A 15,446-nucleotide genomic window follows, 5' to 3' on the forward strand; every position below is an offset into this window, starting at 1 on the left:
CGCACCAATTTAATTGGTATATATTTATTTATTTTGCTGTTACTTATGTATCTTTCTACCATTGATATATACCCTTTGATTGAGATAAACAACTTTAATCATGGTTTAAAATTAAAAAAAAATGATGACGTGTGAAAGAGTTTAATTTCTAATAATCCAAAAGTATTCAGACCAGTAACCTAATCCTCCCCCAACATATTCACACACGTTCCAACTTCAGACCACGTTTGCAAAATGTTAATCTCCTTTTGTTTAATCGGAATGACGTGCCGGTAGCACTAAATATTCGAATCTCCTCTTTGTTTTTAATTGAAACACCGTGTTGGCATTTGTAGTGCTCCCTCTCCTCGAGTAATTTGTTATCATCCTTATTAAATAAACTCAGAGCGAAGCTGTACGTTTAAGTGTTACAAGAATTTTAACTGGTTGCCCTGCCACTGTGGTCGACACGTAAAGAGGTGCGAGTCACGATCATTCTAACTCGATCGGATCAACGCATTAACCATTGAAGTAGTTATAGCCTGTGGTCTCTTCTAGACGTTACGATTTATGTGGTTGTTATAGCCTATAGTTTTGGACCATCGCTATTAAATCTTTGGTAGATCCATCCTCATAGATTCACCCGTTAACCCGAAAATTTTCATTGTGTAATTGCTATTGGTTCACATTAAAACGGGAAAGAGACCAGCTGAAAGATGTTGAAATAAAATACGCTATGCAGTAAAAGTGAGCTCTATTTTTTTTTCCCTGTTTCTCTCTTTCTTTTCTGTGTACTTGTGTGTGTCATGGCTTGGGCAATGTACTTCAAAGCTACATGATCCACAATGGTCATGAAGAAGACTTGAGTAGTGCTTATTTTATATTTTCTTTGGGTTTGATATAATATAATTTTTTTTATTGTGCTTTCTATGAACGAAATATCGGAGATGCACCTCTCCACGTCCACGTCCTCATCATTATCAATTTTATGTGCTTAACGCAACATTTAACGGTCAAAATTAGACAACCCAGCCGGTAATTTTGCATCATAATTTTCCAGCACCAAATAAACCACACATAACCCACACTAACTCTATGTAAAAGTGCATTTGACTATATTTCCAAAAGACGACACGTGTTCATCTTCCCTTCCTATACCCACCCTATCTCCCTTCCCGTTTCCACGCTCAGCGTCACATTTTCTAAATCCAACCTCCTCTCCCGCGATGTTCGCACTCAATCGAAGCAGCTCTCTGGTAAACCCCCCTCACTTTTGTCATAATTACACCGCCAAGGCTAAATAAAACAGTCCATCTAACCTGCAACTAAAAAGTCTTAAACAATCTCCATTCCACCCCGGTTTTTCATCGTCGTTTCACACAGCACTCCCTTCTCCCCGCCTTCTACGCTTTAATTTTTTTTTTCTCTTTACCCCTCGAGAGATATAATAATTCAAGTCTAGGACGATCGGGTGTCTATATAAAGGGGACATGGTGCCTACTGCCTTTGTGTGTTATTGTTGAGAGCGATAGGTTGTCTCGCGCGCAGAGGAGAGCGGTAGAGGCGGTGGTGAGCTTACCGGTGGTGGTGCGGTTGTGCGCTTCGAGAGGGTTCGTGATGGAGAAGAAGGCCAACGAGGAGGTGGAGGAGTTGATGGATCCCAAGAGCACCGTTGGCGGCGGCGTGGAGGACGCGTACGGCGAGGATCGCGCCACGGAGGAGCAGCTCATGACGCCGTGGACCACCTCAGTTGCTAGGTTGGATCCTGTCACTTCCTTCTATTTGCTTCGCTTGATCTGGATATTTTGTAAATGTTTTGAACTTTTAAGATTATTCTTTGCTTGATTCGCGAAATGCAATTGTTTGCGACATCGGTGAGTTGTTTTGTTCCGATGGATATGGTTTTGGTAGATCCGAGGTTACTTTTATTTTTCAATTTTCACATTTTCCCAATATATCCGATTTGTTGAATTAATACCAAATTTTTGCGTTTTTTTATACACTTTACTGACGACGTTCGCTAGGTGGTTGGTAGTTCTCCAAAACGAGAACTAGCTACGCTTTGGATCTTAGCTAAATTTGATATGCATATATTTTAAGATTTTCTTTTTATTGTTTATTATAGATTCTGTTGCCAAATATAGCAGCTAAACATCATCTACTAGATTAATTTAGAATATGAAGTTGTAACGGAGTCAATACTAGATGCCTTGAGAATTACAGAAATTTTTTGGAAATTTCCAATCAAATAGCCGAGTAATGCTATCTAATGTTAGTTCTCTACTTGTTCATTAGCGGTTACACTTTACTAAGGGATCCACATCACAACAAAGGTCTTGCATTCACCGAGCATGAGAGAGATGCCCACTATTTGCGAGGTCTCTTGCCTCCAGTAGTCGTGAGTCAGGAGCTTCAGGTGCGTATCGTTAAACTTGGGAGCAATTTTTATCATCTTTCTATGGTTTACAATTACAATAATTGTTTTTGTTATTCAGGAAAAGAAGATTATGCACAATCTTCGCCAATATAAGGTCCCGTTGCAGCGGTATACAGCAATGATGGACCTTCAGGTAATTGCCGAAATCTTCCTCTTACCCTTTCCCAATGTGCTTTCCTTAAATTTAAGATTTATAGGTAATTTGAAATTGTGACAATTAATTGTTTAATCTCAAAATTTATTCTTTCTTCAGGAGAGAAACGAAAGGCTTTTCTACAAACTTCTGATTGACAATGTGGAGGAGTTACTCCCAGTTGTTTATACACCGACAGTTGGTGAGGCTTGCCAGAAATATGGAAGCATCTTCAGGCGCCCACAGGGTCTATATATCAGTTTAAAAGAGAAGTTTGTCTTTGATTTGTTGCGTTGCTCTTGAATTATTGCTGCCATTTTCTTGTCATGTACACTGATTTGCAGGCTATTATTTTAGGGGAAAGATTCTTGAAGTGCTGAAGAACTGGCCTGAGAAGAGCATTCAAGTTATCGTGGTAACAGATGGTGAGCGCATTTTGGGGCTTGGAGATCTTGGTTGCCAGGTAAAACGTCTGCAATGGTTCTCCATTTGGTTTGAGATCTTTACTGATCTAGATTTACAATTGTTTTTATTTTGCAGGGGATGGGAATTCCTGTAGGCAAACTTTCTCTGTATACTGCCCTTGGAGGACTACGACCATCTGCTGTAAGCTATTCATTTCTTACTGATTTTATTATAACAATATTTGTTTCATCACATTATTCCCTTTTTGTTAATTGCTAATTGCTATGGCTTCTGAATAGTACAGTAAGAACTTGAAGTTATAATATGATGTCATTGTTGTTATTTATTTTGCAGTGCTTACCTATCACAATTGATGTGGGGACAAATAATGAGAAGCTTCTAAATGATGAGTTCTATATTGGGCTAAAGCAAAAGCGTGCTACTGGCCAGGTATACACAATCAGTCCAACTGTTGAACAGGCTCGTATCATTTCAATTGCTAAATTGTGGATTTACATGTGATTTAGGAGTACGCTGACTTACTGCATGAATTCATGTGTGCTGTTAAGCAAAACTATGGAGAGAAAGTCCTCGTTCAGGTAAGTCACAATAAGACAATGCCATACTTGTTAGAATTAGATGAGTTCTACGTATCTTTACTAGAAACTCAGTTTATTGTTTTCTCTCACAGTTTGAAGACTTTGCTAATCATAATGCATTTGACTTGCTTGCAAAATATAGCAAGACGCATCTTGTCTTTAATGATGACATCCAGGTAACACCATATCCTTTTTATTTTTGTAAACTCACATAAAGTTGGTCCCATTAGTATCTGTTGAGTTCATTATTTACTCAGAATAAGGTTAAGTTTACTGCTATTTCTTTAAGAAACAAAATTCTTGAGCTGCAGGGAACGGCATCTGTAGTCCTTGCAGGTCTTGTTGCAGCATTGAAATTGGTCGGGGGAACCTTAGCAGAGCACACTTACTTATTCCTTGGTGCTGGTGAGGTTAGTTTGTTTTTCCTTTTATTTGGCTTGTTTATAGTGTTTCCATATACTACCTTATCATTGTCAGTCCAAATAGTTGGACTAGGCTTTGTTCTTATATAAACCTAAACATCCAATCTGTAAATTGTGGAGATAGATAACTCTAACTCCTAGTATAAAAGGGGTGGAGTTTACATAACCAAAAAACAGTATTAATCTAAGACAAAATGCCAAACAGAATGTTACTTCATATAAAGTAATGATCAGGATAACTCTATTTATTCTTCTAGCAAATGAACCATTCTCTAGTTCATAGTATATTTACTAACTACCTCTGTTGCATTTCATTTGTTGTTTCTACAGGCTGGAACTGGTATTGCAGAACTCATTGCTCTTGAGATCTCAAGACAGGTACTGACTACTGAACCATTATCCTACAAGCTTTTGATTACTCTACATCTGCTTGTGCTCAAAAACAAGAAAAAGGAAAGACTCATCTAGGCAGATGTATTTGATTTTATTTTTTTGACCAATTTATAGTACTGATAAAATTTGTGCTATTTTTAATGAATTTACTTACTCTTTTGGTTGCTTTCCAGACAAATGCTCCAATTGAAGAGAGTCGTAAGAAGATTTGGCTTGTGGACTCTAAGGTGGAGAATCAAGCAATGAAGACATTGAGCATGCTACTTATATATTATGTTCATTGTCCAACTAACCTTAATTTTTTTCTTCTAATATAGGGACTGATAGTCAGCTCCCGGAAGGAGTCCCTTCAACACTTCAAGAAACCTTGGGCACATGAGCACGGACCTTTGAAAAACCTCTTAGATGCTGTCCAGGTATGACGTTCCTCAAACATGAATCTCGTAGCACTCTTATTCCTCTATATTAATTATGTTGTATGAAGATCTTCAAAATAACAAGTCATCCCTGCAAATATTTGAATCCCTCAACACCTCATTGCATCCCTACTGTCTTATCTAGTTAGAGGGACACCATTCATTGCTATTGGAACATAATTTGATTTTCTTTTACAATGAGAGTTGCATATGATTGGGTATGTAGTTGTACTACAAATGTTCAATATCTTTGTGAGACAACTTTTAGAGACTGTTGGTTTCCAATGAAACAGCCTCCTGATGCATGTGATTTACTGTTTAGCTACTACTGGTCAATCATCTCTCTATTTCATTTAAAAATCAGTAACAGTGCTTTAAGAATCTTGAATTTGAGTTCTCACAGGCCATCAAGCCAACTGTACTGATTGGAACTTCTGGAGTTGGAAAAACTTTCACACGAGATGTAGTTGAAGCCATGGCTTCCTTTAATGAGGTATTTTTTGTGTCATGCTTATCCCATTCATTCCGTTTGATTACATATTCAATTAATAACAACACCAAAATGTTCTTATAATGCAGAAACCTATCATTCTTGCCTTGTCAAATCCAACTTCACAGTCTGAATGTACTGCTGAGGAAGCATATAATTGGAGTAAGGTAACTTTTATATTTAAGTTGGTCCTCTCCCAATGAAGAAGACGTGATTTCTGCTTAATCCTTCCTTGGATGTCTGATGCCATTGTGAAAGAGTTAGCTATATTGTATTAATGTTAAAATATATCTAGCTATGTCACCAGTAATAGTGAGAAAAAAAGGAAGACGAGATGGTATTCAGGCTTAAGGTGCAACTTGGATCAGAAAACAGCTTTCTTGACTAAACTTTATTTTTTCACAGGGTCGTGCAATATTTGCTAGTGGAAGTCCATTTGATCCTATTGAATATGATGGAAAGATTTTTGTGCCAGGCCAGGTTTGAAGTCTGCCACTTGCCACGGAGGTTGCTGAATTGGAGAGATGCCTTATCTCATTTGCATGTTATTCTTTCAGGCAAATAATGCATACATATTCCCGGGTTTTGGTCTTGGTCTGGTCATTTCTGGAGCCATCCGTGTACATGATGAATTGCTTCTAGCTGCCTGTAAGTAGATTTCAGAAGTAACTCTACCTCCTAGATGTGCTCCCAAGTCCTTTAACTTTGTTTATTTAGTTGACTTCGAATATGCAAAAAAGAATTAGCCAACAAGTGTTCTGAGAGGATGATGAGACTATCAACCAGGTCCACTCACTGTTATTCTAGTCGAGGATATTGCAATTATGTAGCTCCTACATTTAGCTTTTACTGGAAGCTGCTAGTAGTAGTTTGAAATCAATGAATGATGTTTTAATTTCTTTCCTTAATTACAAGTTGGTGACCTCTGTTCTGGAGAAGCATTTGAATTTTATATTTACAAGGAATTTCCTTGTACAATGACAAAAGGACTATGATTTATTAACTCATATATAGGTATGAGCAACCAATCAAATTGTTTGTTAATCAATCCTTCATCTTCTTGGAACAGCGGAAGCATTAGCGCAACAGGTAACAGAGGAGAATTTTGATAAAGGGCTGATCTACCCTCCCTTCACAAATATCAGAAAAATATCTGCTCAAATTGCTGCCAATGTGGCTGCTAAAGCTTACGAACTCGGTATGTTCCCTTATGTTGCTTGTTTTGCTAAGAAATTCTTACTATTCCCTTGAACTTATAGCTCCTCTCTCTTTTTATAGGCTTAGCTAGTCGCCTCCCTCGCCCACGAGACCTGGTGAAATATGCAGAGAGTTGCATGTACACTCCCCTCTACCGTAGCTACCGATAAACTCACGGAGGCTCATATTTTTGCATCTTCAACATCTAGGTGCTGTTGTTCCAAAATTGATTCCATTATACCTGTTTCAAAGTCATGTAGACTTCTATGTCAGCATGGTTCACGATCTTGTACTGCTGGGACACATGAAAGTATCTTTCTCCCTTGATTTCCCTTCTTATTTAAGTGCTATTAATAAGGAACTCTGTTATCTTTGTCTGTTGAAGCAGTGTGGAAGATTCAGTTCTTGATTTATTATGCAACTGCAGAAGTAGATAAGTTTCAATGGTCGCTATGTATTTTGCAATCAGGGGCCCGTCCAGACCAACATTACAAGAGAAATCCTATAACAATCTCATCTAAACTTTTAGTCAGAAATGTAACAGAAATGCTTCACATCCCCCATAACTGAAAACTGTTGTCTTTGGCTACAGGGGCATGAAAATATAAAATTTATCATCTCATATTATCACCTATATTGTATCATGGTCTTTTCTCTTGCCACATCAATGACATCAGTAGCAATGTTCAGAAATGAGTATCTCTCAGTAAGTTGCTTGGATACAATGCCAACTCCCTGGGAAGTCACAACTACTGGTAATTTGCTAAGTAAAGCATGATCAAACTATTTGGTATCATGCATTTCCCTTTCTGCAGCATATCCTAATCTAATTCCTGCGATTCAAGCACCCAAAGAAGAGTCAACCAGAAAGGTACCCAAATCTACAAGCTAACCAAGTATTTTGACGAAACAATTAGTACGAAGATTTCTCGTCACACGACCAATTTTATACCTCAGAATGAGGGTTAAAGGCTCGGCTCACCCACTAACGCGTCAGAAATTGGTGGTGGCGAAGCAATTGATCATTCTTTAATTCGCTAACTCTTATGTGTGTTATTCTCAAATTTCGGTCATTTCTAGCTAATGCATCACCCTGAGGTGGGTTTTCATGGGATCCAAGTGAAACGAATAAGTTGAATAACCATTGTGGTCCCTTATTAATTAAAATCCTTTTTTTTTAATAATCTTTCTTTTGTTTGCCAAATTGGTATATGTACGTAGAAATTATTAGGCAGTCATTTCGATGCATAATTAAAGATTAATAAAGTTAGAAAGGTTGGTGCTCACTCCCCTTTGGGACCCTTTGTTTGGAACGTTTGGTTGCAAAGCCTCTTAGCTCCCTTTCCAAATGCCAATGGAGGAAATGCATGGCTCCCAATAGCTACCAGTCAATCCATTTACACTTCCAATTTTTGCACCAATAGATGTTACATATCACCATAAGTTCTCAAGTCTAACCTATCCCACGTGCAGTTCACATGATCGATGCATGCGAATATATACATCCTCCTCGTTTCACTTCTTTCCCTCCAATAAAACAAGCTCGTGCCATCTCTTTGCCTTGCGAGAGCAGTACCTGGAGATTATTACGCAGAGAAGGACTTGAACTGGAGATTGGAGATTGGAGTATCAACTCTCTTCATGGCTTCTAAGGTCAGTTGTATCACTGCAACGAGATTTCGATGTCATGCAGGGTAGCTTCACGGGCTACATTTGGTGAATACGTTAGTATATATGAGATGGCGTTAAAGTTTGTTTCACTGGTGTTTCTTGTGCCATGATTTCTGATAGTAGATAGCATGATCTGATTTACCTTAACTAAGTGTTTGTTGGCATGTTTAAGCCTATGCAATGCGTCAAACTAGACATTTACTTGTATCCTTACTTATATTTTAGAGATCAATTTGTTCTATATAATATGTGGTAGGCTGGTAGCAATTACAATTTATGTAAATTGGAACAAGTACTTCTAAGGTTTATAAGAACTTTAGTGCGAATAGTTAGTATTCAACTGCCTCATTCTTAGTGCGGTATTAGGTACAATATATATACATATATATAAGAGAGAGTTCAAAATCCTGATCACATAGTTCGATATCGTACTTGGATATATAACCTGGATAAACAACTGCTTTCTATTGAAATCCAGGTAGAGATGGATCTATGCTTCACTCATCCAAACCTCATAATTGTGTAGCTAAGATGACCAACATGGTGTCACAGTTTATTAAATGCAATGCTCATTTTAAAAAAAAAATAATAAGCAAAGGTTGACCTTTGTTTTCTCTTTCAAACGTGAAAGTTTGAAACGTACAATAAAGGACTGCCACGTAATGTGGTTGTTGAAAATTCCAGCAGCTGGGGTTATAGAGAATCTGCTGCTCAGCATGCATGGACTCTGACGACTTTGTCTAGTCGTCAATAGATACTAAATTTGTTTCGTCTCTTCCTTTCAACTGCTTTAAGTTATTTACCTATTCTGAATTCTCAACAAACGTTCAACTTTTGACTTACAGAAACTTTGATTGGTAGTAGATAATAATTAGATTATGATATTAATTGGCTGGCCATTTGAAAATTACCCATGTTAATCGGAAATTATTGCAGCTACTCATTAGCTAAGTTTATATTAAAATCATTATTTTTTCCGTTTGAGATGTTACCCGTATATGGGTAAAATTTGTAATTGAAATCTTGATTGCTAAGTGAGGGCTATAAAACTTTTGACTACTTTATTACCATCCACTAACACTCAAGTTTTCTTTCAACAAAACAACATCTTTCCTATTGAAGGGCACAAACCTTTTCAGATTTAAGTTCACCAACCAGCCCAATCCTATCACATTTAATAGCACCAACTTAAGAGTGGCTCAACATTTGGTCCAACCTAACCAAGCAGTCTCTCCACTTGCAAAGCAAGAAATAAGTAAATTGCATTCATCTAGCAATCAACATCAGTTACTTCCTTCACGGTGATTGGTGAAAGTTGACAAGCTGGTATGGTCGTATTCCACCATATATATATAGTTGAGAATTAATGCTACGTTTATGTTCACGAACTGTGTAAACTATAGTTTACTTGCAGGGATGAAGGGTGATCATATCCGAGCCTGGTTTTAGAGAAGATATTATTACAGGTTAAGCTGTACGTACTTGGACGTAGCTACATGAGCTCTTTACCTTTGCAATTCAATCTAAAAGTCGTTAAACTTTTCTTAATCCAGCTTTTGTTCATATTCCTTGCTATCAGGTCCTTACAGGAGTTATTACCAATGTCATGATTCATACAGGCTAGGAATGGGTTAAGTCACATGATAATCTACCCAGTAAATTGTATTTCTATATTTTATGTCCAGCTATGAAAACAAGAAATATGTAACTACAACTAATTAAGCTCAGCTCTATTTGTTCTCAACATGAAGTCTTTCATAAATACTGTTTACAATTCTTCCTGGTGGATTCTATTACGCTTTAGTCTCCTATAATCTTTCTTGGTATTGAGTAACAAAGCAACGTTTGCTAATGCTTAAATTAGTTGTGCAGGATCCATTTTTTAACCTGCGGATTCTTATCAAGTTGATCCCCAAGAATCAATAATGATTGAATATAAGCTATTAATACGGTAGTTAATTTGGTGTGGAAAATATAAATCTCCCATGTAAGTTTTCTCGCATATTAATTTTGTGTCTGCCGTAATTTAAAATAGTTGCAGTGGAACAATGTATACAAAATGTTACTACTTATATATAAGCAAAGATATATACTAGTATCATCAGTTTAATCTTGATCAAAGTTCTTATGAATTGTCGGAACGCAGGTCACATGGAATGATCATACTTGGATATAGTCTATTAGATTGAGATACAGATTAGTTACTACTTGAAACTATTAAGGTATGCCACATACTTAATCATAGTGATCTTATTAGATATGATCACATGACATTAAGATAATACCAGTGCTTCCATATATGTAGACAGTTGTTTCAAGTAATACTGCCTTCAAGAAGGTGCAATCATGATATATATAACTTTCTTCGTCATCCTTTTATTTTTATAACTGAAAAAAAAACCCTGCAGATCGAAAACTCTTGCAAGGTTAATTAAAATAACAAAGTAGCAAATAAGAAGAGAAAGATCCCTATTCTTCTGTTCATCATTACCGCGAAAATCCACATGCGGTGATGAGCAGCCCGAAAACCATACCACATAATTATCATATGTTTGGAGTACTCTTCCTGATAGATCAAAGCCTAACAAGGATCGATACATAGATTTGTACATCATAGCATATGTTCTTATACAACACAGCATACATATATATATATATATAATTTTTCTTAAAGTTACTTGCCTGCGTGGTTTATGAACTGCCCGTGAACATCTTCATCCAAACTCATCGGTGCCGAGATGGTAGCTTCCCACAAGCCGCCATATCCGAATCCCGGATCTATCACTGCAGTCTGATCGTTGTTATAATTCTTATTATCATCAGCAATATTCTGCTGCTGCTGATGTTGTTGTAGGAAAATATCATCATTGATCAAAGATTCAAAAAAGGACGAGAAGCCATCGTCGCCGACGGCCCCGCAACCCTCCATGTTCAGCCACCCGTTCTCTTGGTCGAGATTTATCCCATCAAAGTAGCTGCTATGACCCATTTCTTGGAGAAGAGGAGGGGCGGAGCTAGTGTTTGGTTTAGGGTTAGGGTTAGGGTTAGGGTTTGGAAGTGGTGCAGGTGTTGTGTTGATCAAGGGCTTGTGAGTTCGCGGATCTATCCCTTGGCTGATGAGCTTCTTGCTGAGGTGTGTATTCCAGTAGTTCTTGATTTCATTATCCGTGCGCCCCGGGATCCTTCCGGCTATCAGAGACCACCTATGTGTTATAGTTCATCAAAAGAACGATGAACACGAGCATAATTATGCACGTCGATCTGCTAATAGAAAAAATAATAACCATTTTATTTGTTTCTTTTGTTGTTGTTGTTTTTCTTTTTTACCTGTTTCCAAGAAGGCGGTGGAGGCGGAGGATGAGGTCTTCTTCGTCGGGGGCGATCGGGCCGTGCTTTATCGAAGGACGTAGGTAATTCATCCACCGCAGCCGGCAGCTCTTGCCGCACCGGAGAAGCCCGGCTCGCTTCGGCAGCGTCCGCCACTTCCCTTCGCCTTCTTGACGTACAAAATTCGCTAAAATTTCGTCCTCGTCCGCCGTCCACGGCCCCCGCTTTACTCCCACTTTGCTGCAGCACGGCGTCGCCCCGACGCCGCCTCGCCGACGAGATCTCGACGATGAAGGCGTAGCCGACTCCGGAGTTCTCATCTCTCTCTCTCTCTCTCTCTCTCTCTCTCTCTCTCTCTCTCTCTCTCTCTCTCTCTCTCTCGCTCTAGATCTCTTCTTCTTCTTTGATTTCTTTGTGAGGAAGGACGATTTTGGAGCTGACCATTGTGGGCGCCGCGGACAAGAAGCGAGGGTAGCAAATAACGACAGCTGTCGTGCATAGGAATCTCTATGCGAGTTTCAGATCTGACCATCCATTTTATCATCGTGGACGACGTGTGTTAGGAATTTATTAAGGATTCCTTCCCATGATAAGCGATAAGGTTGCTATTATTTATTTATTATAAGGTTGCTATTTTGATGGTAGGATGGAGTGGAAACCGTAATGGAGTGATTAAAGGGAAGATGATTATACTGGGAAATCAACAAGACTTTTTTATTTAATTTTTTTTTTGTTCTAAAAGAGATAAAATATTAGGGCGAAGTTGATATTTGTTATTATCACTATTTCTCTTTATATATATATATATATATATATTCCATTTTATGTATACCAATAATAAACACCCTCTCCACACCCGCTACATATTCATTTTTGTATATGTATATGCAACTAATCTACTGCTTGATCATTTGTTGGGTTTATTCCAGTAATATCTTTAAAAAGAATAAACCAATATTTCTAAAAGAATCTAAGATCACACTGGCCTAAGACTCTCCCATTTAGACGAATTATTCAGCATGTTTGAGCCATATGACTATTAACTAATACGTTTTGATGTATCATATGTTACATTCTTTAGTTTTTGTCTCAATGTATTTCTATGTTCATATTTGAGAAATTGTAATATGAAGTACCTAACATAATATATATATATAAGCAGGAATATGAAACATTGACTGTTAGGTTTCCAGCCATTTGGGCCCTTCTAGTTGTAGGCCCAAGTAGTTAATTGGGCTTGTGCTTGCCCTCTTTCACTTCTTTTAGTTTCTCTTCAAAACACTTGAAAAGGGACTAAGGGAGTAAGATGTTCCCCATTTTATAAGTAGGAGTGAGAAAGTAAGGATTAATTGAGGCTCATCCAGTCAAATATCTTTATAATTGTCACTCTTGATTACTCTCTAAAATTCAGAGCTATATTGAGTTATAGATATTGTAGACGGTTATCAAAATTATTCTAGCACATTCGGTCATTTTTTATTTACAATTCATGATCATAAAAGTTAGATATGTACTGAACAAAATATCTAACTCTTTTTAGATATAAAGACACTTAGATTTCACAAAACTTTTTAGAAAAATAATAAGCTGCTTAATTTATGCTTCAAGTCGTGTGTATCATCAAATAATTGCTCTAAACCGAATGTCGCCGAGATCTACTCCTAGTCGTTGCACTGCTGAGTCATTAACCTCACTGTTAAACCGTTAAGCCGAGTCATTCCGTAAAATATTAAATACTTAATTATTACTGGAGTGCTATTTTACAAAAATCCCTTGCACAATCCTATTTGTACCTAAAAAATTGAAGTAAACAGACAATTCCCTATTGGTGAAGAGAGCTTTTACTTTGCTTGATTAATAGAAATATTGCCTTCTTTTTATACCTGACAAGAGACCCACATCCACATGCCCCGGTCGATTCGATTAGATTCTCCTTTATGGTATATAATCTTTATTTAGTCAGCAATAGGTAGCTAAAGTGACTCTGAGGTTGTGAATGAAACAGGGTATATTCCCTGGACAATCCACATCACCTATATTTAATCTTTAAAGCGATTTTTATAATATAAAAAATAGTCTTTTATTTTAGATATTAATGCATGCAATCACCACTTTTTTATATTAGAATACGTACACAAATCCAATAAAAATACTACGTAATTTTTCAAAAGGACGGCGAAGCAGAAGTCCCAAAGGAGATGCATGAACTCAAAAGCGGCGTGTGGATAAGATGATAAAGTAGTTAAAGAGATATATTCTCCACCAGAGATAATAAAGAAAAAGACATGCAAGTGATTAAGGTTGATGGCTGTAGCTTTCACTGCTAATTACTTTTCCTGTAAGCAACTAATTTTCCTGTCATTCTCCTTGCTTTGTTTTGTTTTAGTCATGGGCTGCTGTAATTACTGCTGGCTGGGTTGTAAGATGATACTACTTTTTCCTCACGTTTTGCAAGTGTTGGTATTATTTGTTGTTTTCCTTTCTGTTGGTGATAGACTTGTACAGCTGCTTGTGTCTACCACACTGGTACGTATAACGTAGCTGCATTAGAAAGACCTCTGCTGAAACCCAGATCTTTAAGAGGGAGGCTGGAAGCCTAGTGTAGATTAAGACCTTCCTGCATGGGGATAAAACTTCTATTGCGCTCCTTCCACAGCAACCACCATAGGAGGCCAAACAACTAGTCAATGGTTTAACAGTTGACTCTCCGAATGAAATCCTTACACTAAGAGGAACGGTAAACATTAATAAACGGGCATAAAAATGAAAGAATAATTAATGGAAAAGAAGAGAATCCAAAGGCTTAATGAAATCACTCCCCATGGAAAGGAGATTGAGTGATTCAATTTCTTCTCTATATAGAGGACAAGGGAAATGACCTAACAGCTAGCCCTATTCGGTGCAAGATGTCTCTCATCATATAAGCCCTATTGAGGACAACCAGCAAGAACCTCTTTAATTGGGATAAATGTATAAAGAAGGACTTATTCCAACCACCCAAGTAAATATCATGGCCGTAGAAATCTAGCAAAGACCTTGAAGAGTTTATATTTAATAATAAATCAGAATTGCTGATAGAAAATAATAAAAAATAAAAAAAAAGGATAGAGAACCCGACCAGCTCCTGTTTAGTTCAAGGTGGAGGATGCATCATCTTGTCTTTAAAGTAGTCAATGCTTCTATGTGACTAAGTGCCATAGTGGTGTACTATTTCGTTTAGTGGAAATGCTATATATCTACTTAGAACTTATTAGTCACATAGAAGCATTGACTGTTAGATAAATAGCTTCTCTTATAAATAAATGAAAAAAAAAAGGTGTATATCATAGTGTAGCCTCCCTCAATTCCGTCTTTTTTTAATAAATATATATACGCATAGAATACGGACAGAGACGCCTATGCACGTGCAGAATTTCAAAGTTCCACGTGGCTAGACTTTTTTGGTTTTGCGAATCACGAGGGCGGCTTTTCCCGATGAAGATATATGTTGTGGCCCAACCAGTGAGAGGTCAAGTCCCCTCTCCCTCCAAAGACTTGGTTTTAAGACGCACCACCAAATCTCTTATCCTCTCAAATTATATGCCTCTTGATAAAAAAAATTTAAAATAAAATAAAAAAAAGATAGTGAAGTCCAATGCAAAGATAATTTATTTTTCTCCATCCACTTGTTTTTAATAGTCCCGCGTAATAGAAGGAAAGGACGAGGCGAAGAAAGAATCCCAAGCTAATCTACTACTAAAAGAGACCTCCTAACCTCTGATCCACTACATTTTTTAATAGGATAAAAATCTAATTTATCCTCTCTTTTTTTTTTAAGTGCTCTGTCCAACCAAGCAAGGAGTTGCTCAAAGAATAAATAAAAAGAGAGCAGTTCAGATGGAATTGCACATGCTCTGTTATTCCCTTTTCTGCCCTTCCTCCAATTAAACTATATCACCGTATGCTCAACTAACCGCTTCAAGTAAATTCCTCGAGAC

At 37.4% G+C, this 15,446-nt stretch overlaps 2 protein-coding genes and 2 long non-coding RNA genes across 5 annotated transcripts; 3 read left to right on the plus strand and 1 right to left on the minus strand.

Annotated features, from left to right (window-relative positions):
• The first annotated feature begins 1,097 nt into the window (after positions 1–1,097).
• LOC140792803 (NADP-dependent malic enzyme-like) lies at positions 1,098–6,882 on the plus strand. 2 transcript variants are annotated; one of them, XM_073144007.1, is made up of 20 exons: positions 1,098–1,235; positions 1,528–1,736; positions 2,275–2,395; positions 2,475–2,549; positions 2,670–2,821; positions 2,907–3,012; positions 3,090–3,155; positions 3,309–3,404; positions 3,482–3,553; positions 3,646–3,729; positions 3,865–3,963; positions 4,306–4,353; positions 4,542–4,595; positions 4,686–4,784; positions 5,188–5,277; positions 5,364–5,441; positions 5,680–5,754; positions 5,832–5,922; positions 6,344–6,472; positions 6,553–6,882. In XM_073144007.1, the coding sequence occupies exons 1-20, from the start codon at positions 1,206–1,208 to the stop codon at positions 6,639–6,641; spliced, it is 1,863 nt and encodes a 620-aa protein (XP_073000108.1). In that variant the 5' UTR covers positions 1,098–1,205; the 3' UTR covers positions 6,642–6,882. The 2 variants fall into 2 exon arrangements, with proteins under 2 accessions (XP_073000108.1, XP_073000107.1); XM_073144006.1 differs by having other exon boundaries at positions 1,163–1,235; positions 1,504–1,736.
• Positions 6,883–7,867: 985 nt separating this feature from the next.
• On the plus strand, positions 7,868–9,886 carry LOC140792948 (uncharacterized). Its single transcript, XR_012109849.1, has 2 exons — positions 7,868–9,616; positions 9,722–9,886. It is a non-coding gene; the product is annotated as an uncharacterized lncRNA (long non-coding RNA).
• A 228-nt stretch (positions 9,887–10,114) lies between these two features.
• LOC140792949 (uncharacterized) lies at positions 10,115–12,251 on the plus strand. Its single transcript, XR_012109850.1, has 3 exons — positions 10,115–10,129; positions 10,289–11,275; positions 11,484–12,251. It is a non-coding gene; the product is annotated as an uncharacterized lncRNA (long non-coding RNA).
• LOC140792947 (transcription repressor MYB5-like) lies at positions 10,495–11,877 on the minus strand. Its single transcript, XM_073144210.1, has 2 exons — positions 11,470–11,877; positions 10,495–11,345 (listed from the first exon to the last, which is right to left on the minus strand). Exons 1-2 carry the CDS (start codon positions 11,787–11,789, stop codon positions 10,817–10,819), a joined length of 849 nt encoding a protein of 282 aa, XP_073000311.1. The 5' UTR covers positions 11,790–11,877; the 3' UTR covers positions 10,495–10,816.
• Positions 12,252–15,446: the final 3,195 nt, after the last annotated feature.

The sequence above is a fragment of the Typha latifolia genome, chromosome 7, assembly GCF_019914945.1.
Source record: "Typha latifolia isolate L0001 chromosome 7, TyphaL0001v2, whole genome shotgun sequence".
In the NCBI taxonomy this organism is placed as follows: domain Eukaryota; kingdom Viridiplantae; phylum Streptophyta; class Magnoliopsida; order Poales; family Typhaceae; genus Typha; species Typha latifolia.